The sequence below is a fragment of the Caretta caretta genome, chromosome 22 (assembly GCF_965140235.1).
Source record: "Caretta caretta isolate rCarCar2 chromosome 22, rCarCar1.hap1, whole genome shotgun sequence".
Taxonomy (NCBI): Eukaryota; Metazoa; Chordata; order Testudines; family Cheloniidae; genus Caretta; species Caretta caretta.
This window is the reverse complement of record NC_134227.1, coordinates 10,471,203-10,498,647: the sequence shown is the minus strand read 5'-3', so window position 1 is coordinate 10,498,647 and position 27,445 is coordinate 10,471,203. Positions and strand designations below refer to the sequence as shown.

The following is a 27,445-nucleotide window of genomic DNA, read 5'->3' as shown; positions in this document are numbered from 1 at the left end:
GATGTTCGTTTGCAGAGATTGGATTAATTTAGGCACCCTGGTGTCACTATGAACCAAAGTTGAAGAGGTTGCAAACATCCTGCCCATCCCATACTGCTAAATGAGGGTGGGGAGTTTCAGGTAGATGGGAGTAAAGTAGCGGCAGTGTCCTGATAATGAGAACTCTTGAATTAGCATATCAGTAGAGCTGAAGTGCGTGCCTCATTAACGGTCAGTACTAGGGGGAACCAATATTATGGGCAGGTGCAGGAACATGGTGCTTCGCGATTTGCTGAGAGTCAGAAAGCCCTTTAGCTGTAATAATGTGCCCCCAGATCACGTACAAGGAGCTTGAACGCAAGAGTTGGGATCTATGACAACTGCACCCTTGGGGAAATGTCTGTTTAAACTATTTTAGTTTTTCCTCTGTCTCTCAGTGCTGTTGCAAAAGTGCTGATCTGTAGATGCCACGGTAGTAGAACAGAACAGGACATACGGGTTTTATAAATCATTTTCTTTGTCATCCTCAGAGCTGTTGTAATAGGGGGTTAATTAGATGGCCACCAGAATTATCTGCTAGTTATTTATTATACACCTAGAAGAGTAACTTGGCAATAGTGGGTTTAACGTACAATATATATTTCTTAAAGATCTAAACATAATGCTTACTTGGAACATTCATTTATGGTACTAATCCTGAAGGAGGCAGGTAAACATTGTTTAGGACATTTATTTTTTAATCTGGTGTATACTGCACCAGAATGTGTACAGCTCTAACTATCCTATCGGTCAAATGTATCTACTTTTGCTCACTATTATTATCATATCCAAGCACCTACTGGTCTTATGACCAATCTCTTTTGGAACACCGAGACTCTCTGCTCTGTAGCTATTTCAAAGAAACACATAGTTCAGGGTTGTGGTTCAGATTCTACAATGCTGGATGCAGTATATGAACCTAAATTGAATAGAATAGAAAAATTAGTGTGTCAAAGAGCCCTTGATGGAATTGTAATGAGCCTTGGAACCTAAAAGACCTATTTTTTTATATTCCATTAGGACTCTGTCCCTGTAAGAGCTCAGTGGGTGGGCGAGGTTCTCTGGTCTGCAGTGTGGCTTGACTAGATCCATGGTGCAGACTAGATCATCATGGTGGTCCCTTCTGGCCTTAAAGTCCAAGTCTACAATAATACTAATAATACATTAGCACCTTCCATCCTAAAAGTGGCTTACAAATAGTAATAAATTGAACTTCCCAAGATCCCTGCGCACCAGTAGGCAAGTAGCAATAGCCTTACTTTACCAATGGGGATACTGAGGTACATATTGGTTCAGGCCAAAATTTTCACAATTGTCTACTCATTTTGGGTGCCCTAGTTTTTAAATGCCCATTTTTAGACCCCTAGGGCCCAAAACTGAGGCAGTCAAAATAGAAGACACTTATGAAAACTTTGGCCTAAGTCACTTGACCAAAGTAACATGGTGAGTTGGTTGCAGAGCTGCTAATCTTGAGCTCCACTCCCATGCTTTGTTCGGTTGATCTTGCTTCTTTCTTATAATATTTTGTATTTGCTTACAGTAGAACTTACTGTGCTCAGGAGAAAAATAAAATGATATAATTTTATGAGCACATCCAGAGGCTTCTATATTTATTATAAAACAAGAGCGGGGAGAAAGTACTTACTATACTCTGTAATGGTAATGGAAGGCAGTATCAATCTTTGTCCAACTAAGAGGCAAGATGATATGCCAAGAAAAGAAAATGTGCTTCTTGACGAAACTTGCTCTCCCCTGTAGGCTTTTCATAATTTGGTGATGAGATGGCAGCAAATGACCTAAAAGTGAAGGATGGTATTGTTCACTTATTCATTAAAGAGAAAAGTAAAGCGTGACACGGATGGGTGGTGTTAATGGAGTTGGAGGCCTTTTTAAATTTTGCTTGAAAAGCTTTTAAAATTAGCCTTGAGAATACTAGGAAATTCACGCTAATTAACGCTGAGAGTTCTCTTGCAAAACTTGTCACTAAATCTTGCGTTTAATGTAAGATTCTGTGGATAATTATCTGATTAACATGATAAATTGCAGAGATTAGGTAAGAACAGAGCAATAGCATCTTCATTCATGTTCCATTAAAGGAAAGCTGCAGTAGATAGCTCAATATTTTCTAAATAAGAACCGAATGGTTAAACTTGAGTTTTCAAAACAGGTTTGTTTGTTTTTTTAAATACTTGTCATGTGGCCAAATTGTTCCTTTGTGTGGAAAGACCCAGGTAGGAGATAGGAAACTCATGTTTAGTTTCTGCCAGCTCTGCGTAGGCTGAGAGTACCTTATTCTGTGAGTTGCACATTAAAATCACGGGGAATATTCATGGAGGTAAGTACTATTCAGAAAGAGTTGAGGATGACACTCATCCTCTCTCAATGGGGGTTCTGCCACTGACTTTCCAGCAGGTTATTCTGTATCTGTATGTACACAGGTGTGAACGGGAGGGGCGGAAGATATCTGTCAAACAGTCAGGAGATACAGTCTCAGGTCATAGGTTGCTAGATTTTAAGGCCAAAGGGAAGCATTATGATTGTCTGGTCTGACTCTGCTGCAATAACACAGGCTGAAGAATCTCACCCAGTAATTTTTCACCAGGCTGAAGTGCCTTTTTGGGAGAGCCAATTTGCTGGAGGCCTAGGCTATCGGCTTAACTGGGCCACACAGACTGAGCTTCCTCTGTGCATAGCTGTCCCCAGGCCCTCTAAAGGGAAGGAGAGTCCATAACATAGAAAGGGGATGTGCATAAGGAAATACAACCACCTTCCCATGTGGACCCTAGAGTGTTCTGCACAGGGGACAATTTGGGAATGGTGGTACGTTCGTCTTCTGTGCATGCTGGGACAGAGCTGCACAGGAACGTCCCCAAGGAAACTATCTGGCCTACGGTACCAGTAGCTCCATTCAGTGCTGTTTGATGTATCTCAGGGTGGCAGTTTGCAGTGGGGGAGATGTCACCTGGGTGATCCAGCTTTGTATTTCCCTGAAAGAGAACATGTTTCCTGATGCACGGGGGAAGTGAGAATATTTAAGACTCATTAGAATCCTTTGGAAATCAGCCATTTCAGAGTTGTTTCTTTTTCAAAGATAACTTTCAAACAAGATATTACATTAACCGTTAAAAAAAAAATCAAGGACTTAAAATTTACCTTAAAAACTACAACTTTGAGACCATGTCTACATTAGGGAAACTTTCTAAATGTTTCCCACCCTTGCTAACATCTTGCTAGCATGAGTGTAGATAAGTCACCTGTTACCTCCACCATTTTAAGCACAGTCACTTGATATACTCTCTCTCTGCCTTTAACGCTGCTCAGTGTTAAAAAATACTGGTGTATGTGTACATTGGGGGTCCCAATAATGCTAACACGGGAGTAGAATAACAATTTTTACAATGAGAAATTTTTGGACATTGGGTATAACTTTCAAAAGGGACTCAGACATACAGAAGTGTAAGTCCCATTGACTTTCAGTGAAACCTAGGTCTTAAAGGCCTAAATTCTTTTTGAAAATTGGGGACTTTACATAAGAACGGCCATACAGGGTCAGACGAATGGTACATCTAGCCCAGTATCCTGTCTTCCAACAGTGGCCAATGCCAGGTGCTTCAGAGGGAATGAACAGAACAGGCAATCTTTGAGGCTAGGGACACCCAGAGCATGGGGTTGCATCCCTGACCATCTTGGGTAATAGCCATTGATGGATCTATACTCCATTAGCTTATCTAGTTCTTTTTTGTACCCTCAAAAAGAAAAGGAGTACTTGTGGCACCTTAGAGATAACACGTTTATTTGAGCATAAGCTTTCGTGAGCTACAGCTCACTTCATCGGATGCATGCCTTTTTGTACCTTGTTATAGTTTTGGACATCACAACATCTCCTGGCAATTTAGTCTTCTAAGTCACTTGGGTAAAAATTTCAAAGTTTCCTAGCGTCCTTAGTGTAAATAGCTTGAAATAGTCTAATTTCCATTGATTTCTAATGGGTCTTGAATTTCCTCTGTCAGCCTGATGCACTCCCCTTTGGTTATTAATAATTCTTTTTTTGGGCGTTCTATTTCAGGCTCTTCATTTTTCTCTAGAGCGGTTTTCCTCTCTTTTGTAATCAGATTTAGTGTTTAGAATCTCTTTTATATTACACTAGGGTTTTTCCTTTGACTGGCTTGAGACCTGCTGACAGGATGAGTTTTCTTTTCATAGCATTATGGTAATGAGGCTAACAATTCAGGGAATGAGTGGCAGTTGACTCACTTTCCAGGAGATTTTGTTGGCTGTTGGGCTGCTTTGTAAGCATTATTCTTAGCAGAAATCTTTTGCAAGTGCTGTTTATCACACCAGTTTGTTCCCTAGAAGATGCATTATATTTCTATCACTTCATTTCACTATCTTTTTAACTTTTCCTTTTTGAGCTCTTCTTGTTGGTGGAGTTCGGTATGTACAGCATTTTTTTTAAGCCATTACAGCTCCTCTGACCCTTTTTAGGTCTTCAAAAATAAAATAAAAAAAACAGATCTGTGCCGTAAAATTATGGTACAAACCTGTTTTCTTCTTTTATGCACTTTGCTAGATCACTCAGCTTTTTTATATTTTGTTCGTAAAGGCATTTTATGACCGACAGTGTGACTCGGGACAATTAAAAGTTTTCAGAGAAATATTCCCACCTCTGACATGTCAGTGTGGATTGAACAGAAATACTAGCTTCACTTTAGTCGTTGTGGGAAAACAGTTGAATTGCTATATGCTACCGTTCAGACAGCTCTCTAGTAGCTCTCTGTTTGCAACAACATTTGCCTATCACCTCTCATTTTTTACAGGCTGCCCCCAAAGGGAAAATTTGCACTTCTGCATTACGTCAGTGCTGCTCTTGTGTGCAATCAGATTATCAGCATGAAGTTGAAAGAGAGGAGTTGTTGGTCAAATCTTATGCAAAGGAGACTGCTCTATGTGAGAGAAGGGAGTGTTCTTTAATGGTAATTAGGAAAGGACTCCTGGGTTCCTTCTATTCCAGACTCTGATTCGGCAGAGGGAAGGGGAGGGTTAAATCATTAATCTCTTCTTGTGCAGCATTTCCCCTGTCTACTAAATAGGGATACCAATACTTACTTATCTAAGGCTATGTCTACATTACCACTATGCAACTCCAGCTACGCGAATAACGTAGTTGCAGTCGACATACCTTAGGTTGAGTTACTGCGGGGTCTACTAGCCAGGACTGCTGAGCCTCGAGGATTACACCGCCAGAGGAGGGCAGGGAGCATTTCCACCTATTCTGTCCATTGGGAAAATGCAGAAGGAAGAGAAGCTTTAGTTTGGGCCTGTTACTCAACAGAGGACCCCCAATGGAGAAGGCTTCAGCAGGAATATGAGGAATTGGCTGGTTATTTTGCTGCCCTGACAACACCCCCTCTCTTGCTTGATGCCTCAGGAGAAAGGAGACCACTGCATCCTTCTTCTGCTGCAACCCTGTTGTCGGCTTGTGCTCTGATTTGTGCCAGCTCCTTTGCACTAGTGCATGTCTCCTCTGTGCACTCATCTAACTGCTCTCAAAGAGCTTTTGTGGTTGCAGCTTAGCTGCTGTATCTTCCTAGCCCATTATTCCTCATTCAAAGCTTTCTCTGTGCAGAAAAATGCATTGTTAATGCAGTGCAGAAGCACTGGTGAACAAGAGCTTAACTCCAGCTCAGTTTCCTCTGTTTACTTGCTCAGGTATTGAGAGAAGGGCAGTAAGGGCTGCTTGGGAGACAGAGGTCCAGCTGCTCACACAGGAGTCCATAGGGCTGGGTTGAATTCCAAGCTGGGAACTATTTCTGTTTATCTTCATTTATTTTACTTTCTTGTGATAAATACTGTCGGTTGGGGAAGACCATGCTGTCTGCAGCTGGCTTTCTTACTACTGAGTCATTCCACCACCCTTCACTTACTTCTATGCTTGGTTTCCTGGAATCTTTAATCAGTTTGCATCATGCACCTTTTCTGTTCCCTTATACATGTAGTATAATTGCAAATGTCTCTGCACAGCCAATCCCCTTTGATGATCTCTTTGGTATCTGTATTTATTTGGGTTGAGTGGGGCATGCAGTGGTGGCAGACAGTGGCCTGTTCTCAGTCAGTTATTATTCCTGTAATCATTTTAAAATTATTTTTTCTGGCATTCCCCACGCAGAAGTAGCTTATTGATGCAAATGAATTCTCTTGGGGGAGAAGGAAATGCAAAAATCCTTTTGCTGGAGCTTTTTCATATTCCACCATTGCCACCTACATACGTAATTAAACATCTTTTATACCTTTTCCCTCATGAACGCTTGTCAAGGTGAGCATCCTATTGTTCTTACCATCACTCTTGCATAGTTTGTGAATATGCAGTTCACCTTTTTTTCTTAAAACCCGGTTGGGGTTTGGCAAGTAATTCAGGGGCACTTTCTTTGCCTGCCTGTGATTTAAAATTATGGGGCTTGCAGAAGAACTTAATGGTTTAAAGCACTCTGATTAACACTTCTGTTTAATGATGGGTGAAAATTCCTGGTTAATACTTTTTCATGGTGTAATTTAAAAAGCTTTTGGTTTTCGTCACTCTTTTCTGGAATGTCTGAATTATTCACAGTACGCTTAAAAAAAATCCCCCAAATACCACACACCTTCACCTTTACTCAAATGTGTAGCTTTTTTCTTGGAGCTAATCAAACAATACAGAGATGCTTCGCGGATTCTGGAAATTATGGTCTTTGGCAGTTAGTAGGCATTTGATGGCCACAGAGCTAGATGAGTGTCCTTGGGATAAATGGAAGATATTTCACGATGTTCACATAGATTTCTTCATGAAACCGCCATGGATGTGGTTGACTGTAAAAGGAAAGTCTGTAGTGCAGTTCATTTGTGGCCTTAGGGAGGCAAAGGTGAATATCTTGTTTTCAGCTACTTGCTATATAAAATATGTATATTATTATTATTTGGCAAATGCTTCTTGAAAATCAAGAATGCTCTTTGTGGATAAAGAAAAGGAGTACTTGTGGCACCTTAGAGACTAACCAATTTATTTGAGCATAAGCTTTTGTGAGCTACAGCTCACTTCATCGGATGCATACTGTGCGGTTACAGTATGCATCCGATGAAGTGAGCTGTAGCTCACAAAAGCTTATGCTCAAATAAATTGGTTAGTCTCTAAGGTGCCACAAGTACTCCTTTTCTTTTTGCGAATACAGACTAACATAGCTGTTACTCTGAAACCTTTGTGGATAAGGCTCTCACAGAGACTCTGGGTTCAATTCTGCCTCTGCTACAGACCTCCTTTCTGATCTTGGACAAGTCACTGGATCTTTCTGTACTTCAGTTCCCTATGTGTAAAATGGAGGATAAATATTTCCTCCTCTCATCTTTTGTCTGTCTTGTCTATTTAGCTAGTCCTTGCCTCAAAGATCTTACAATCTCCTACCATGTGTAAGGGCAGTGCTTAGCACAGCTGGGATCCAATCTCAATTTGGGCCTCTCCATGCCACATTGAATTTCAAAGCATGCTTTAGATTGCGAGCCCTTCGGGGCAGGACTTTCATGTTTATACTTTTCAATAAAATTCCTATCACAAAATGAATACTGTACAAATGTAGTAGTAGTAAATAATTGTAATAATAAAAGACTTATGATAAGGTAACACCCTTATCCATTTTGGAAGACCTAGAATGCTCAGACACAGGCAACAACTTCCTGTTGAAGCTAAGTTAATTCCATGGGGGAAAAAATGCTTTTGCTTTTCCTCCTTCCACCTCCAAACCAAAAGCCAAGCTGCCAAGCCACTGCTACCACCCCCCCTCCCCCAATGCTCTGGTTTACAATGCAACAAACCAACTCCCCAGAAACCCTACAAATGGTCTTTAGAGTTAGATTTTGTTTTATGATGCAACTATCCCTTTGGTGTGTCTGCCCCCCCTCCCCCCAAATCTAAATTAGATTGAAGCTTTCGGTAACTGTTCTTCTCCTATTCCCTAACAGCAGGGATCCATTCATAGCAGACATGCATGCCAGCTCCAGTGTTTTGTAACACAAATGCGTGTGTGGGTGTTGAAGGCGAAATGATTGGATAGTAGTGGTTGCAGCTGTGCCCTTGAGAACATTAGACAAGTGTTTCTCTTTTAAAATAGATTTAACAATCAAAAATTATTCCAGCAGGACAAAGTAATTGCTGTTTGATTCTCTGAGGGGCTGTTGATACTGGGATATTCGTAGTGGTGTAGCTATTATTCTGTATTGGTGTAATATAGGGGTTGCACCAGTAATCACACTGGGGCAGCGTATTTTGCACTGGGTCAGCATGGTTTTGTTAGGGGATTTCACCAGTGCAGGTGCATTGGTACAAATTTTCCTGACATAGACCAGTCCTTACACTACGGCTTTGTCCTTGTTAGGTTAAAACATTGAGGTTAGGTTGGAATTAGCTAACAGGTATTAGCTGACACTGACATTTCCACGCCCTTTTACCAAGGGTAGGCGCAAGTTAACACTTTTTCTTCATTTAGCTGGTCAAGGTCAATGTGTGTGCATGATTCTTTAACACTGATGAGTTTTAGTGGGTTTCAGAGTAGCAGCCGTGTTAGTCTGTATCCGCAAAAAGACCAGGAGTTCTTGTGGCACCTTAGAGACTAACAAATTTATTAGAGCCTAAGCTTTCGTGAGCTACAGCTCGCTTCATCGGATGCGTAGAATGGAACATATAGTAAGATACACACACACGCGCACACACACAAGTTGGAAGTTACCATACAAACTGTGAGAGGCTAATTATTTAAGATGAGCTATTATCAGCGGGAGAAAAAAACTTTTGTAGTGATAATCAAGATGACCCATTTAGACAGTTGACAAGAAGGTGTGAGGATACTTAATTTAAGGAAATAGATTCAATATGTGTAATGACCCATCCACTCCCAGTCTCTGTTCAAACCCAAGTTAATGGTATCTAGTTTGCATATTAATTCAAGCTCAGCAGTTTCTTGTTGGAGTAATAATTTTCAGATGTGGAGAGAGCCAGATAATGTTTTCCTTATCCAGCAGCAGAGACGCAAAATTCTGCTGCTTTTAGCTTCTCTAGACTCATATAGACACCAGACTTTAAGGCCAGAAGGGACCATTATGATTATCTCTGACCTCCTGCATATTGCAGGCCACAGAACCTCACCGACCCACTCCTGTAATGGGCCCCTAACCGCTGGCTGAGTTACTGATGTCCTCAAATGGTTTAAACCTCAGCAACGTGCTCAGCATCACACAAAAGTCCCCAAATGCAGACAGTTCCTGCCCCCCAGAGCATTCTAAGTAAGACAGACACCAAGCATTTTCCCACCTTAATTATTTAGTGGCAAATTTTCAAAACAACTGAGCGCTTCACAGCTCCTAGTGAGGCACCTTAACTAAGCAGGGGTATTTTCAAAGGCTTAGCACATAGCAGCTGCTGTTGCTGGCAATAAGAGCTGAGTTTTTAAAAAAATCTGGCCACAGTAATCTAGGGGCCTAAATGGAAGTTGAGTTCTTTGAAAATTTGGGTCCGCTTATGGATGCTGAGCCTTCCCCGGGATTTGAAGTATAAAAAGGCACTTGTACACAAGCTCTCAGGGCTCTTACTTTAAAGTCAATCCATATAGAACAAGGAAACCTGGAGAGAATTACTAGTATTTTTTAACTCTATATATTAGAATATTAACTAACTTCTTATGGGCATTATTTCAGTAGAACCTGCCCTACATTTAAATGAAAGCTCTAAAAAAGAATGTTTGAGCTATCTTCCTTCCCTGTACAAAATGATCTTCGAGAGAGGTCTCTTTTGCAGATTGCCTAGTGTACACCAGTATCAGTGACCTCTTGCTTTAAGAGAGAGCCTAGAGGAATTATGGTGGCTGTCATGAAAGCTGTGATTGTTCGGTATGCCACCTTCTTCTAGCTTTGTGCATTAGGCTTAAGCTGACAGCAGTTTTATTTCAGTGTTCGTGAAAGTGATTTCTGCCACCACTGAACTGGCATTTATCCCATCCAGGAATGTGCACCATGCAGTGTGAGAAAATCCCAAAGATATCACCTTCTGTTTCTGCGCGGTCTTCCAGACTCTGGTTCCTTTAACGTATTCTTTTAAAGCAGAGATTGAGACGTCACCTTTTGTTATTAAGGGCTCTAATGCAGTTTTCTCAGATCTTTTGTGGATGAGAGTGGTGGAGCGAGGGGAGAATGTCATAATCATGGTTTAACCTGGGTACGTACCAGGCTAAAATGTGGTTCACTAAGGTGGTGTCTATGCTAGCCTTTTATGCTCTATAATTACACACTGTGCTGCAATAATGGTGGCAAGGGTGGGAATGCCGGTGTAAATAGGATGCCTGTGACCACCGACATTTAAACCACCATGCTGTCCCGGATGCTACTGACATAGACAAACCACATGGTGATAAAAATGCCGGAGATCTTTCTGTGCAACAGCCTTCAACGTTGGTTCCACCAGTTGTTGCAATGGGTTGATGACAGGTTCTAAATTTGCTAGTGAATAGGGGGCCTGCATGATTGTCATATTTATTTTTTTTCCTCACCACCTCCAGGCATGAAAAAATGGCATGGTTAGCCATAACCCTGACAGAGAGACAAGGTGAGTGCGGTAATATATTTTATTGGACCAACTTCTGTTGGTGAGAGAGACCAGCTTTCGAGCTACACAGAGCTCTTCCTCTGGTCCGGGAGAGGTACTCACAGTTAAATATAAGGTCAAACAGATAGTTTAGCATAAGTAGCTAAAACATATTCTAAGGGGCCATTCAAAGTGAAGTGGCCCATTAACACCCCTGTAATCATAGGACAAAAAGGGCGGTTAAAACTGAATTGTAATTAAGTCCATTAAAGTCCATCCATTAAAACTGAATTGTAAATATCTATTATATTTTTCACCATTAGTGCAGTTGTACCTTTTGCACTACTTTCAACACTCACAGTGAAATGCACTAGCGAGCTTCACTTGGTACGTTCATTTTCTCTCTGACTTAAATGAATCTGAGTTCAGCAAAGCATTTATGTGCAAACATCAGTGCTTTGCTGAAGAGGGAAGTACTGTTGAATTGGGACCTAACAGAACAACAGTGTGAGAGATTAAAAACAGTAAACAAAGCTGCCAAACCTAGGAGAGGTGAAGATTAGAATCCATAATGGACAGCTCTATTGAATCTCGGCCACTCTGGCTCTTTCATATCACGATGATGTATTGATTATAGCTATGTCTACACTACAGACCTTACAGTGGCACAGCTAAACTGCCGCAGCTATGCCTGCTGTAAGGTCTCCCATGTAGCCGCTCTATGCTGACAGGAGAGAGCTCTCCTGTCGACATAATTAAACCACCCCTAACGAGCAGCGGTAGCTGTGTCTGTGGGAGAGCGTCTCTCGTCGACATAGTATTGTCCACGTTGGTGCTTTTGTTGGCGAAACTGATCTCACTCAGAGGTGTGGTTTTTCTACATGCCTGATGGACAAAAGTGCTAATGTAGTCATAGCCTATTTTAGATGGGGAAGTGAATCTGTTGCTTTGGTATTAAGATTACATTCTTAAATGCAACTTTAAAATGAGGAGTGGTGGCTTTGTTTTTATTTTTATTGTCTGGTTGTTGTTGTTGTTTTTTTTTTTTTTACCTAGTGGACTTGAAAGGCATCTCTTGAAAATTGGCCATTTGACACCTTGAAGGTACTTGCAACCTGATCAGTGGTGTCAAGGTCCTTCTGGCAGAACTGTTTTAGCTGACTGAACAAAGTGAGTCACCTTGACAGCCAGTCCAAGTGTATTTACATCTGAAAACATATGAAGTGCCATCCAGCATTGGAATGTGTGTTTTTTGGTTTCGTTTTTTTTGTCAAGTAGGGGTCACAAGGGATTCAGTGGAATAAAGTGTATGTGTGGAAAGGGAGTGTACGTATACCTGGAAAATGTGTAAGACTATTACAACGCTGAACTGTTGCTGCTGTACAACCTTAGATTGTATTTTAGCAAAAAGCATTGCTATCGAACAGTAGAAGTTGCCCATAACTACTGAACTCTGAGTGATCCAGTCTTTCCAGTGCCGCTTTTTTTAATGGCAGCATAGAAACTGCCTTTTAAATATTCATGCAAATTAATAAACACTTTAGGCAAATTGATAGATACCTTTGAGTCCCAAAGTTCAACTGAAACTTGGATGTGCAGAACATTTAACTAGGTTGGTTGCATCACAGCCTGTATTAAAAGCTTGTCGAGAGAATGATCAAGGTTTCAGAGGGCGAGGAAACAATATGTTGATTAAATGCTGCAGTAGTGCTCGTTTACTAAGTGCAGTCAGTCACAGGGTATATTAACAATGGTAGGAATGACCTATTCACCGTGGCATTTTCTAAAATTAATTAGTGCCATTACTAGTCTTCAAAAGGGTTTATTTAAAGCTGCTCATTTTTCTTTTTAACAGCTGTTCTTTTCTAAGGTTTTACAGTCCCAAATGAAAAGCGAATGCTGGACAAATAAGACATGCTTTTCCTTCTTCAGGAGAGAGATGTTTTCTTGTGACAATCGGTTTATAGGGAATCTCATCCTTTTAACAGGTAGTGATGCATATGAAGTGAGAATGATCCATTGTTTTAGATTACACTGAACAACCAAAAATAAGAACAGGTTTCAGAGGAACAGCCGTGTTAGTCTGTATTCGCAAAAAGAAAAGGAGGACTTGTGGCACCTTAGAGACTAACCAATTTATTTGAGCAGGAGCTTTCGTGAGCTACAGCTCACTTCATCGGATGCATACCGTGGAAACTGCAGCAGACTTTATATACACACAGAGAATATGAAACAATACCTCCTCCCACCCCACTGTCCTGCTGGTAAGGTATTGTTTCATATTCTCTGTGTGTATATAAAGTGTGCTGCAGTTTCCACGGTATGCATCCGATGAAGTGAGCTGTAGCTCACGAAAGCTCCTGCTCAAATAAATTGGTTAGTCTCTAAGGTGCCACAAGTCCTCCTTTTCTTTTTGAAAAATAAGAACGTGCTTAAAGCCTGGTTCTTGAAACTTTCACTTAGCGTTTGTCTTCACTGGCACTTTGTGGGGAAAAACAAATATCAATAACAAGTATCAATATCCCTATAAGACAGAAGGAGAAAACGATGCACAGAGTGGTTTGTATAATTGCGTTTTGATTTCTGATCCCTAATATTTGGCCCATAGCAGTACTTTTTTTCGTTGGCTTTCATTTCTTTAGAAAGCCACTTTTTGTTATAAAGAAATGAATTTGTGTACAAGACCTGGGGTTGTAGTTTGCAACTTTGTAGAGCATAAAAACAACCAAATTAAATAAAACAAAAATGCAACTGAAACAATTTCTTATGCCAGTTTCTCATTTTATATTTGACGATGAAATACAATACGTCTGTTGTTTTTGTTCTACCTACATAGGGGGATGCACCAGAACAATTCTGCATTGGCAGGGAGATGGATTAGCTGACCTACTCGGTCTTTTCCATCTCCAGCTTGCACAATTTCTCGAGACAGACTTCAACATTCTATTTCACATAATGCAGACAGACATAATGTAATCAGTAAAGTGTTGACAATGCTGATTTAAAACACTTGAAATGAATTAGTCTTCAAGGTCAGGAGTCTGAGCCTTCAATTCCCATCTCTTGTTTCACTTTTTCAGAAGCTATTGTGTTGTCTCTGCTTTCCAGAATGCATGATTATTCCCAGTAGACTCACTGTACTAGCCTTAGTTTTGTGGGGCAGAGGCGACTCAGGCGTGTTTGCTTGAAGAAACATTTGTGTTTCCCCAATTAGTGGCTGTCTTGGGTCTGGAATAAAGACAAGTTGAGTACTTTCTAGTTTTCTGTTTAGCTGCTTTGAGAATTGCACCAGCGTCACACACATCATGCGATAGTTGTAGTTTTCCAGTTTTTTCTTTTCCAACTTTCCTCTTCCTGGAGATAAGTTACAAGCATTTGACTTGAAGAGATTTCTTTTCACTGTATATAGTCTATTTTGCATTAACATCTCCCTAATTTTTACAGTCTCACCCGCCATGTTGGTCAGCCAGCCCAGGACCCTGATGTTACTGTATCATTGCTCATTTACCCAATATTCCAAATACATTTTGTTTGCCCATGTTATAGTTTGACTCCTGTGATCAGGCGAATGAGAGGCATGGTCTGAGCAAAGGTCTGAAACCCAGGAGCCTTTGAGTTGTGATTGTGTCTCTGGCATGAACTCCCTGTGTACCCTTGCACAGGTCACTGTATCTCTTAGTGCCTTCATTTTTCCATCTGTACAATGGAAATAATACTTACTTTCCCCGCATAGGTGGTAAAAGGATTAATAAGTTAACATTTGCAAAGCTCTGGGAAGTGCTAAATTCATTTGGTTTCACTGCTTTTAATTTTGTGTTGTCAGTCTGCTTGTTAATCCCTTCCATACAGTTCTGTTCTTGGTCCTGAATTTGTAGGAGGCAGTGGTGTTTGTAGCGACTCCACTGTTTTTATGTTGCCGTTAGGTTTGGCTATGGAAAGGGAGTACCGGTCATTTGAGGGGATGTGTTGTGTGAGATCTTGTGCTGCCTGGTTGCAGTGACCCACAGTGGTAGTGTGTTAGCAACGTATTGCTTTCTTACCCTCGTGTTACTGACTCCTGCAGCTGTAGTACAAGATCAAAAAGCCCCTCTAGGTTAGGGTGACCAGATTTTAAAGCTCTTAAGTTTGGGCAACCAAGATGCCTTAATTATTACTATCCTCTGGTGTTGAAGGTTAATGGAAGGTTTTGGGAGCTGAGAAGGACACATGGTGTTTCTGGCTGGTTGTGGTGGTAGATGTCCACTCATACCTTCTTTCCCTGGCAGTGGCTTTGCAACCTCCTGCCCTCAACAGTCGCCATGGCCTTCCTTGATCCCTATATTAAAGGATCTTAAACCCCAACAGCTCCTCCAATAAAGTCTCGTAGCACCTCCCCTGCTCAATTGTGCACTCAGTGTATTGTGGTATTGCAAATCCCACTCTTGTGCTGTCTGGTGTGCTCGAGGGTTTGGAGAACTCTTGGCTCCAGCATGAGTTGGATCAGGCACAAGTTGAAGAGGGATGAAGCTCCAGTGCAAATCAGAGGCAACTATGGGCCTTAAGGTAAGGAAAAAGCCTGATGGGGAGAATTTGGCCCACTGCCCATTTATGTTTAAACTGTCATATTTGGCCTCCTGAACTGAACTAACCTTCAGGTTTGGATTGCTGCAAAGCCCTAGGCTGCTGGTTCGCCTGTAGTGCAGTCCTGATGGCTGAAATAAACTCAAGCCTCAGCTGTGACCGGCACAGTGCCCTGTTAATGCCAGTCCTGGGATGCCTCACAACTCTGCCAATGTGCCTCACTCCTGTCTTGCAGGACCCACTGCTATTCTAGCCCTGGACCCCTGTTCTGCCAGTTTACCTTCATCCTAATCTGCAACACCCGTGCTATTCTGTTTTAGCCCTCTCTTGAGTAGTGTCTGTCAACTGTGCCAAATTACATACTGCATTTGTTGTGTGGATGGACACCTCCAATGAGCAAGGGAGAGCAATCAGAAGGAAGTGAAAGTATGCTTCCAGCAAGCAGTGCAAAGCAAATTCCTTAACACACTATGCTTCTTAGCCCCCTGGTCAAGAATACACTATCTAGGCCTACTGTACTGTCCACTTGAACAGTGCCAGTTCCAATTCTAATTGAGTAGCGTTTGAAGGCTACTGGTCTTCAGCATCACTTTGTATTGGCAGAGACCTTATTAAAGGAGGATTCCTTGGGTAGTAATAACATCTCAGGAAACATCACTATCAGTAGAGTTGTAAATCCACTTGGATCATAAATTCCCCAGTGCTGGGGCCAATGCTTTCTCATTAGGTGGAGAAGTCTCAGGCACGACAATGGTGCGGTGTAAATACTAAATACAATAATAAATCAGTTTTCAGCAATTCTCACCCCCTAGATTGGGGTCAGAGAGAAAAGTCACTGGAGGGGAAAACAGCATGGATGGCTGAAATGCCTAATGTCTCCTTGGGGGAGCATAACCCAAAGTTCAGGCATGGCATTTAATTAAAAAAAAAAATACAGCCACCAAAGAATGAGTATCTGTCAAACAGACAATTAACTGTCTGATGTGAGGAGCCTAACTTTCCAAATGTATAATGCTTCTATGCTAGCACAGAGCTTCCAAACCATCGAACACCTAGGAGGCAATTTGTCATCTCCCTGGGAAAGGAGTGCCATCAATCTGAATGTTGCCAGCGTGCAGTGGTCCATGACCACAATTATCATACATCTCAGCCTACCAAGGTCCACGTGTGTGACAAAGACTAGAGTGTGGATATTCTATTAGGAGACTTAACATGCTGTGGGATTTCTACCACTAGTTTAAATGACTCTCTAACTCCAGTTTCATTAATCTTTGTTTCTGATGTAAATAATTTGCAACATCAAGAATGAAGGGTCACCTTATTTGTGCGCAGCGTAGATAGGGCCAAGGACCGCCTCAACATGGGGGGCATTTAAGGTGCATGATGATTTGCCACCCAGTGGAAGTAGTGTTTGCAGTATTTCCTGTAGGAAATTAAAGCAATACTGCCAACTCCGACGCAGTTTCTGTCTTGCCTGTCTGTTTTTTAGAGCATCTGTCATCATGGTATCTAAGTGCTTATTGGCTTGTAAGATTCTAAGAGTTAGATCCTCGGCGGGTATAATTTGGCATCGCTCTTTTGAAGTCAGTGGAACTACACTGATTTTTACTGGCTGAGGATCTGGCCTCAAGTATGAAGTAAATTAGGCCTTGTCTACACTACAGAGTTTTGTTGACGCTCAGAAAGCATGATTATAAAAACTGGTATTGCATGGTCACACTCACTCCCTCTGTCAGCAGAGCGCATCCACACTTGGGGCACTAGCATCAACAGTGTGAGCAGTGCACTGTCGGTACTTATCCCACAGTCCAGCTCGACACCTTCTGCCCACTAGGTCTTGTGGGAAAGTGGAGCGGATCGTGGCGCATCTTGGGACTGGGCTCATTGTCCTGTGATGCATTGCTTTCTGTCCCAGCATTCCTTGGGCTTCTGGCTTTCTTTTGCGGCATTTTTCAGTGGCCCTTCTTTGCTGTGCAGCCTGGCATCTTTGTGAGAAGGGATGGATTGCGCACTGCTCTCCTATGCTCTTTTAACTGTCATGAAGACATTGCGAATGGCAGTGCAGTTAATCGCAAAGTTCCTAACTGAAGAAGACTTCCAGTTGCCTGACATGCGTTGTGATATGGATAGGAGAAACTTTAGATGGCTTTTGGCATTCACAGAACAGCTGCAGAGGGTGGACCATTGTTTTGGGCTCGGGAAACAAGCACTGAATGGTGAGATCATATCATCATGCAGGTGTGGGATGACGAGCAGTGGCTACAGAACTTTTGGCTACGGAAAACCACCTTCCTGGAACTGTGTCTGGAGCGCGCCCCAGCACTGTGGTGCAAGGACACCAGAATGAGAGCTGCTCTGTGTGGAAGCTGGTGACTCCAGACTGCTACTGGTTGGTCGTGAATCAATTTTGAGTTGGGAAGTTGATAGCTGGGGCTGTGTTAATGCAAGTGGGCAGGGCAATTTATTGCATTCTGCTATGAAGGACCGTGACTCTGGGAAATGTGCATGAAATAGTGGATGGCTTTGCAGAAATGGGTTTCCCTAACTGTGGGTGAGCGATAGATGACGCACACATTCCAATTTTGGCACCAGACCACCTTGCGACAGAGTACATCAATAGGAAGGGGTACTTCTCCATGGTGTTGCAGGCTCTTGTGGATCACTTTAGGCATTTCACTGGCAGCTTCTTGCTCACCGGAGAGCCACTGCTGAGACTGGCTAAACACCTCCGAAGCGGTGAAGAGTTCCTGGCTGCCTGGCCCACTGGGTGACCCTGCCGGGAGCTTCACTTAGTTGTCTAACTCCACCTCTTCATCAATGAGTTCATCCTCTGGGTTAGGTCCTCTTTCTGCTGCCTCCAAGCCCGCCGAAGTATCCACGGCTCTTGGCGGTGGAGGTGGGGTTGCCACTGAGGATAGCACCCAGATAGAACTGGCAGGTCTTAGGTGCAGCGCCGATTTGCCTCCCTTGCCTTCTGGTGTGCATGCCTCAGCTCCTTTGTCTTTGCTGTGCACTGCAGCGTGTCCTGATCATAGCCCTTTTCTCATAAGCCTCGAGAAATCTCCCCATAGGTATCCCAGTTCCTCTGGCTCAAGTGCAGCCGTGACTGCACAGCCTCCTTTCCCCATATGCTGAGCAGGTGGTCCAAGTGGGACCATGGTCACCTGGGAAAATGTGATGAGACCTCCCCCGGCCAAGCAAACAAGAAACGGAATTTCAAAAATTCCCAGGGCTTCTCAGGGGGAGGGACAGATGGTTGCTCACCTGGCTGCAGGGCAGTAGAGTTCAAACTGCTGGCCAGAGCGGTCACGATGGGCATTGTGGGACACCTCTTGGAGGCCAATTAAAGTGATAAAATCAAGCGTGGTGCTTACATTGGCACTTCATCAACTAAAGTGTTGCACAAAAAGTCTTGTTTTTTGTCTAGGTGGTTTTATGTTGTTGCCAGAACAGGGCATTTTGGCCGCCAAAAGTCGGATTGCAATATGTACGCATCCACTGTTTTGTCGACACTTAGTAAGGCAAATCCCTTTAGATTCTCACGTGCATCCTGAGCAAGAGCAGGAGCCAGCGAAACATGATTGTTACCCGTTTTCAGAAAAGCAAGGCCTTGTCTACACTAGAAGGTTGTAGGTCTCTAACTATACTGGTGTACTAAATGTAGTACAATCCCGACTAGTGTGGATGCAGTTATATCAGTATAAAGATGCTTTATATTGTATAGCTGTTATGGTGTAAGACACCTTTATACCGGTATAACTGCATCTCCGGTGGGGCTTGTACTGACATAACTGTGTCTGTAAACAATCGCACCCCAAACTGATGACACAGTTACATTGGTAGAAAAATTGTGTCTAGACCAGGCCTTAGAGTAACAAGAGTGACAAGACACTCACCAGTACTGTTTCAGTTCATGTTTTGATCCAGGCAACATCTGTAGGGGGAGCCCAGGACATTCAGATGTAATCATGAAAAGGAGAATAGTTAGACAGAAAACTTGATCAATGTAAAGAAGATCTCATGACGATAGCATGTTGCTGTGTAGATGTGTGTGCTGCAGTAGCATCTAACCCTTGGTCATGCAGCATAGTAAGAGATCCCTGCCAGGAGAATATTGCAGCTGTTAAATTGGAGTGTTTAATTCCTCAGTGGGAGAAATGGAAATGCAGTACTTGATGGGATCAGCAAATTAGATTTGAGGATCCCGAAAAGGGCATCACAATGTTTTTTCTGATACTGGTGTTAATGTGACATGAAATGTATCCAGCTGTAATTTGAAATTGATAAACTCACCCTACCAGAAATCTTTAAGGTTACCAGAAATAGGTGCAAATGCAAGCTGTGAATTTAGAAAAATGTTCTGTAAATATTTGTTCCAGTACATTTGATTCTCAATTTACAATGAAGAAGGGTTCATTCATCTGAAGAGAGATTGCTTAATGGCCTTCTACACGGACAGAACTTTTTTATTAATGTAATGGTGCCAGATTGCATTTGAAGGGCATTCAGAGATACTAAAGAGACTAAGAAATGCCATTTTAAATAGTAAAGGTATTTGTTTTCATTATGGGTAAATGCCCTTTTATGTTTTGATGCATTTGAGGCTCCTGTGAGGGTATGAGGGAGACTTTTTGTTTTGTATTTAATATCTATAATATGTCTGTGTTAAATATTTTATGTAAAATAACCCTGAGACTTAATTTGTTCCCCCCTGTGTGTAAGAAATCTGTGGAAGGGAACAAGCTAATCAGCCTTCCTGTTCACATTTCTGATATATGGCAGGTAAGATGTGCAGATTGTGCTAGGTATTCTTAGGCTGTAGTGTAGACATAACCTATGTCAGCATAATTTATGTTGCTCGGATGTGAATAAACAACCCCCCTGAGTGACATAATCTACACCAACGTATGGGGCTCATGTGCAAGTGATGCCTGACCAACCTGATTGCCTTCTATGATGAGATAACTGGCTCTGTGGATATGGGGAAAGCGGTGAACGTGATATACCTTGACTTTAGCAAAGCTTTTGATATGGTGTCCCACAGTATTCTTGCCAGCAAGTTAAAGAAGTATGAATTGGATGAATGGACTATAAGGTGGAAAGAAAGCTGGCTAGATCGTCGGGCTCAATGGGTAGTGATCAATGGCTCGATGTCTAGTTGGCAGCCGGTATCAAGCAGAGTGCCCCAGGGGTCGTTCCTGGGGCTGGCTTTGTTCAACATCTTCATTAATGATCTGGTTGATGGGATTAATTGCCCCCTCAGCAAGTTCACGGATGACACTGAGCTGTGGGGAGAGGTAGATATGCTCGTGAGTAGGGATAGGGTCCAGAGTGACCTAGACAAATTGGAGGATTGAGCCAAAAGAAAACTGATGAGGTTCAACACGGACAAGTGCAGAGTCCTGCACTTAGGGCAGAAGAATCCCATGCACCGCTACAGGCTGGGGACCGACTGGCTAAGCAGCAGTTCTGCAGAAAAGGACCTGGGGATTACAGTGGACGAGAAGCTGGTTATGAGTCAACAGTGTGTCCTTGTTACCAAGAAGGCTAATGGCATATTCGGCTGCATTAGTAGGAGCATTGCCAGCAGATCGAGGGAAGTGATTATTCCCCTCTATTTGGCACTGGTGAGGCCACATCTGGAGTATTGTATCCAGCTTTGCGCCTCCCCACTACAGAAAGGATGTGAACAAATTGGAGAGGGTCCAGCGGAGGGCAATGAAAATGAATAGGCGACTGGGGCACATGACTTATGAAGAGAGGTTGAGGGTACTGGTCTTATGTAATCTGCAGAAGAGAAGAGTGAGGGGGGATTTGATAGCAGCCTTCAACTACCTGAAGGGGGGGTTGCAAAGAGGATGGAGCTAGGCTGTTCTCAGTGGTGGCAGATGACAGAACAAGGAGCAGTGGTCTCAAGTTGCAGTGGGGGAGATCTAGGTTGGATATTAGGAAAAACCATTTCACTGGGAGGGTGGTGAAGCACTGGAATGGGTTACCTAGGGAGGTGGTGGAATCTCCATTTTTAGAGGTTTTTAAGACCCAGCTTGACAAAGCCCTGGCTGGGATGATTTAGTTGGGGTTGGTCCTGCTTGGAGCAGGGGGTTGGACTAGATGACCTCCTGAGGTCTCTTCCAACCCTAATCTTCTGTGATTCTGTGTGCACAGCGCTGTGTCGGTGGGAGAAGCTCTCTTGCCAACATAGCTTTTGCCGTTCTCAGAGGTGATTTTATTATGCCAACATGAGAGCTCTCTTGTCGGTATAGCGTGTCTTCTCCAGATGAGCTGCAGCAGTGCAGTTGTAGCACTATATGTGTGGACATGACCTGAAAAAAAAAATCCCTGTTTCATGGGACCAGGACTCCCATGGGATGGGGTCAGGAAAAGTTATGGGGTCTGTGGACCACTAGGAAACCTCCCCACTCTAATATATGCAGGGCCCTTTGTTTTCAGTTTTTATTTTATTTAATTTTTCCCAGGAATTTTCAGTGTTCTTTACCACAGCAACAAAAACATGTGAAAATCAGTGCAAAAAACTATTAATAATTTTTCTGGGTAAATATTGGGGTTTATTTTGGTGGATGGAAAGACGGGGGGAAAAGTATTCAGTAAATTAATGCTTTGAATTCCACTCATCAGTGTGGTTTGTTGCACAGCTAAAACAGAACTCAAAACACAATGCCACCTCTGAGTTTAAGAAAACAACGTGTATCTAGTCCCCAAATAAAACTTTTCATTTGAATAGAATGTTTACTGATGTAGACTTTGAACTGTTAGTCTATAAATATTTACATTTTTAATAATTAGGCCACACCATTTGCAGTTCATACACTCAACTTCATCCTTTTTTCCTGTTTCTGTTTTTTAAAACTTTTGAATACTTCCTTGCGTTCTGAAATGTATTCTGATACAGATTTTTGTTTTCTTTCCATTTTAGTGTGTCAAATCTTTAAACCATTATCTGCAAAGACTAATGTATTATCGTAATACATGTATCTCCTGCAATGTATTGTGTTTTCCTAATAAAACAAGTTATTTTTTATATGTTTGAATGATACAAAAGTAGGGTGAAAATCAGAAAAAAATGAATGATACTTTTGGTAAAACCTGGGAATTTTTGGGTAAAAATTGGTTAAAACTGAAAATGAAGGGGCATACAGATGCGCCATGGTACATTTCCCCTCCCCCCCCCCCCCCATGCTCCCTTCATCTCCTGCAACAGTAGCATGACAGGCTCCCAGCTGAATTGAAATTGGCATGTGACTATAGCGTGTGCTTTATAACCTCTCTGGGAGGACTCTTGGAGAGGCCAGAGTCTGCTACTATGGAAGTCAATGGCAAAACACCATTTGAAAGTGTGGAGGATGAGCTGAGGCTGGATGAGGAGAAACTAATTCTTCTCTGTGCAGCCTTCAGTCCATAGATATGTTTAGGTTAATTTTCCCCTGCTCCGCCTAGGTCAAATGCCATGTTCCCTTTCTTCACATGGACATGTGGGGGTTTTACACAGACTTTGGAGACAGGGAGAGTATCTGGAGTAGTGCCCTCCTCCTCTGACCATGGCTTTTTCTCTCCTTTGTGCTGCTTAGTGGGATGGGGGAGGGAAGAGACATAGGGGCTATTCTGCTTAATCCAGGCCAAATTTGCGGGGGGGAGGAGGAAAAAGCCATGCGGCATGAGAAAGTAGGAGTCGGAACAATCATCCCCTTGCACGTGGCATTTTCGATCTTCAGTCAGCCTCTCTTTCAGAGATGTGACTTCAGAGCAGTTTTTGTTAAAATACTGAAGAATAAGGAAAGGTATAAAATGTGTATAGTTTTCTGAGAAACTAACTCTTTCAATTTCTGGGGGTAATTGTGTTTAGTGTTTGGCCTAATTGCATGCTACTTGCTTGAATCTTGAGGTGTCCTGGAGGACAACTCTGTCAAATACCAAAATCAGTTGTTTGTTTAAAATGTATAATTGGGAAGCCATAACCACTCTTACCCCTTCATGAGCTGAGAGAGGCCAGAACAGCTTTTTTTAGTAAATACATTAGATGTATTTCAAATTCTTAGGGGGGATGGGATGGGAAGAATTTATTGCTGGGCAGGGAGTCTCTGGTTTGTATGCACAATAAGGCATCTTTAAAAAACGATACTAGCTGCCTAATAAACAGGAATGGCTCCTGTGGAGCTGTTCCAGTTTGTCATGGGACATAATTAAGGTTGTGGGAGAGCTCCTGGGAAACTTGCAGGAAAGCGTGATTGCCGATTTGCAGGCTTATTTTTAGAATACACTGTATGGGGCACAAGTCTCTTCCCATTAGAGAATGGTAGAATGGTAGAACTCCCAATGGTAGAACTCCCAGCGACTTGCCTGTGGTCAGGAGCAGGCATATAGCTTATACAGTGTGCGTGCATTTTATTATCCATCATCTGTAAATCCACTTCCCCATTTTATAGTCTTTGTATGAACTTACTGTAAATTTAATTCCACACGTTGCACAACGACTAATAATCTTGTCAGGACTGTATTTTTGGTCACTGAGATCAGGAAACCAGAGGGCTGGGCCTCCTGCCAGCTCCTAAATGACACAAAGTGCGTAGTGTCATGCCAACAGGAATGTTTTTCTCTCTGTCCACCTGGAACTATCCCGTCATAAATCCTTGTGAAAGAAACAGCCAGACCTACAGTGATGTGCTCCGGGTTCACTCCTAGCTCGTGGGGTGTATGCAATAATTAAAGGATGGAGTAAGTGAGCTCACTACAGCTTGCGGTCTTGAGCAACCAGTGAGAACTCATACAGATGGGTCCGTTGACTCATTCTGCTTCCAAGGTTCAGTGACCTGCTACTATAACAATGTAGGTTGGTGGGTTTGGAGGGAAATTACGAGTTAAGCTCTCCTAAATGCTGTGTGTGTTAGTTACAGTGGGAGAATATATTCAGTTTTTGTAGACTGGCTGTTTGGTCAAAGTTCCCCACTGATTCCTGTGAGTCTTTATATACCCAATTTGGTTCCTTCACTATCCTGAGAAATTCCCTAACACCTGTGATTTTTCAAGGTAAAATTACCATTTACTGCCTGCCTGCAAACTTCATTAAAACGTTTGAGCAAAATGTGCAAAACCTGCCATGCTTAGCCACTGGAGGAACCTGTCCTTGGTCTCATATTGCAGGTGAAATCTCAGGTATGCAAAAATACAAAAACAAAAAAAACCTTCAACCTTTTTTGGCAGGAGAGTGATCATACTAAGAAACCAGCTGTCTGATAAGAAATCAAAGATGGGAATTGCCATCAGGTATGAGGAATAGTGTAGTAAACACATTTGTAATCTGAAGTGATCATAAAGGTGTAAATTCTTACTTACAAACATCCATTCAGTATTTTGCTTGTTTTTAATGGTGAGATGACAAAATGCAGGTATGAAGCTAAGTATAAAATTACACAAAAAAGTCTACAAACAAGGCCACCCTATTGCTAGAGGTATTAGTCATGCACTCCTTACCTCTTGTGTATAGTACGCAATCCACTAGTATGATGTGTGAAGTGTGCCGCAAAACATATGTGCAAACTTTGGAATGTGTGCGTTTAATAGATCTAGATCTGAGGCCAGTGTTTAATTAGCCATCTCCTCTGGCTTCTTCTCTGGCTCCATGTCTGGCAGTTGTGATTATGGAACAGTTTATGGGGCTTTGTGTAAGGTGGCTATTGCTTCTGAGATGTTTTGTCCTCCAGGATACCTTTTTATATGGTCTCACTTCTGGAGCGAGGAATTTCCCCCTCATAAACTTGGGTCTGGGGGCGTGAGAAGGACAATGGAAGAGAAGATGAGATCCCACAGATATTCACAAAGATCCCCGTCCAGAGCCTAGATGCAAAATACAGCTAACCTTTAAGTCTTACCACTGCTCCAGCTGTATTGTGTCTGGGTTGTTGGCAACTCTGATAGAGGAAACCAAGGTTTATATCGCATAACTGGTACATGGTATGTGGCAAGAGGGCAAATAATTGAGCTTTATTCCATGTTTGATATGCTGTGGAAGCCAGCACTAGCCTAAGGCATTGGTATCTTTGTGTGGTGCATAGACCAGAAGTTTAAATGGAGATTTCATACATGTAGCAAACCCAGTTGTTCTGTACTCTGCATCTGCTCTTACCATCCATTGTAAAATAAATGCAGTGTATGCCACACTGCTTTTATATGCATTTGATGAATCTCTCAGAATTTGTCAGCCGCATTTTCCATTATCCTGTATCTGCATTGTCTTGCAATGTACACCAGTGCAAAATGCTACCAAATCAGAATGGGAATGATTTATACTCTCTTTGCTCTGGGTGTAAATAGCTACATAAGGTGCAGGGCAATGGAATATGTCCATGTGTATGGCACATTGCTGTGTATTTATGCAAAGCTCCTATACAATGGGTTTCCTTTGTTGAATCAAAAACTAGTTTGCCCAAGTGTCGGGGCCATAGCAGCTGTAGAATTAGATTATAAAAGAAGATTGCAATTATTGAATCTGGCTATTGATAGCATACATTTATTTGACTATTTTTCTTTTTATGGAATTGTAACTAAAATGTTCGTTATTTGCATTCTCTGCTTAATTGATCTGCATTGCAAAATCACTATTTATGGAGTGCTTCACGTTTTCAACTATATACATACATATGCCTTTTACAGCTTTATAGTTTAAGTTTTTACTGTACGAAGCTAGCAATTAAGATTGGTGATCTGTTCAGGAAAAAAGGTGGAACATCACTAGCAAATCTTTCGTAATGCTTACTTAACAACATTTTAAAGAATTGCAAAGTGCATAGCAATGCTATGTAAAGGCTTTCAGTATAGTTATTCCTTTAGTCAAACTGGATGATTCATCATAGCTAACATTTGGCTCACCCTTCGTTCCTTTGGGTTCATGTATGTGCTGTGCTGATTAATGAAATGGTTTGCCTAAATAAATAAATATATGGCAGTCTATTATTAAAGATTAGCTTTGAATTGTGCATGTTGTTAATGAAGCTGGGATGGATCACACCAGATACTCAGCAGGATTTAGTGCTTTAGATCTTTGCTGCTGTCCCCTGCAAAGTGTCGTTTATATGGCCTACTTAACTTCGTTCATAACAATAGAGATGCCTTAGAGGTGAACTGGGAAGCTTTTGTAAGTACATTTTTTTCAGAAGATTTGAGCTCCCAGCCACGTCCATAAAGGTTTCTGTGTTGGAATACAAATAAATTGTGTAAGGTGTTTGAAAATCAGATCCTCCTTACCTGCAGAAATTTTTAGCCTGAGAAATTTAGGTGCTGAGTACCCCGCAAATACTGTTGAAATGAGTGTGAGTCTAGGGCACTCTGCACCACACAGGGTAAGGAAAAACACTGGAACAACTGATGACCCAGACCTTGTACTATCAGGGTCTTGATATACTAACCTTGCAGGCATGCAAGGGCCATCTTTTTTCCCCCTCAAGAATTTGGGGAAAAAGTGGGGCAGGAGATGGTGCTAGAAGTGATTGTTGACAGCTATTGTTATTCATGTGGTTAATTTTGCTTGTCTGGCCAGTCTGTTGAATTCATTGAATCTGCTCAATGTGTTAGAAGATTTTAATTTTTTGTTTCATTTTTTTTTAAAGTTTTTTCAAGTGTCCAGTGATTAGGATGAAGGCTTAAAAAAAAATCAAAATAAACCAATAATTTAAAGTTGGTTTGGGAATGCAAATTTCCAAACTAGATTACGTTCTTGAGCTGCTGGTATTCTCAGGGGGAAAGAAAAAAAGAAAAGAAAACCACGAATACCAGATATTTAAAAGCCTTCGCATTTTGATTTGAGAGAGTATTTCATACATGCAGCACCAATGTGAAGCCATAAGTAAGCTTTGCTAGGAATTTGTAAGCAAGAAACAAGCATGTCTGTCTTTTTCTCTCTAGAATGATGAAGTCCTCTGTACATACAGAAGAGGATGACTTTGTTCCAGAGCTTCAGAGAAGCATTCATCCCCGAGAGAGGCCGGATTGGGAAGAGACTCTCAGTGCTATGGTAAAGCATTGTTATATTTTATATATGCCTTGCTTTCTGTCCTGATCAGTGTTGGAATGATCTGCCCATTGATTCTTTTATAGTTATAGATTTTGATGTGATGTTCTTCTATTTCAAATCTGATTACACAGGAGTCTGAAGAATAGTGGGATGCATTCCTTCCTCTTGCAATTCACTGATGGGGGAGAAACACACGCATGGAGGTTCTGTCCTATTAATACATGCCCCTAAGCAGGCCTAGTAATCAA

The 27,445-nt window shown here is 41.9% G+C and overlaps 1 protein-coding gene across 9 annotated transcripts in view; it reads left to right on the top strand.

The window, feature by feature from the left end:
* ARHGAP32 (Rho GTPase activating protein 32) overlaps window positions 1-27,445 on the top strand; it is a 400,497-nt gene that overhangs the window by 148,470 nt on the left and 224,582 nt on the right. For all 9 annotated transcript variants that reach the window (XM_048827358.2, XM_075122285.1, XM_075122286.1 and 6 more), the window contains one exon: window positions 27,089-27,197. In XM_048827358.2, coding sequence (XP_048683315.2) covers window positions 27,090-27,197 — 108 coding nt within the window. In that variant the 5' untranslated portion in view covers window position 27,089. The remainder of the gene's footprint in view (window positions 1-27,088; window positions 27,198-27,445) is intronic.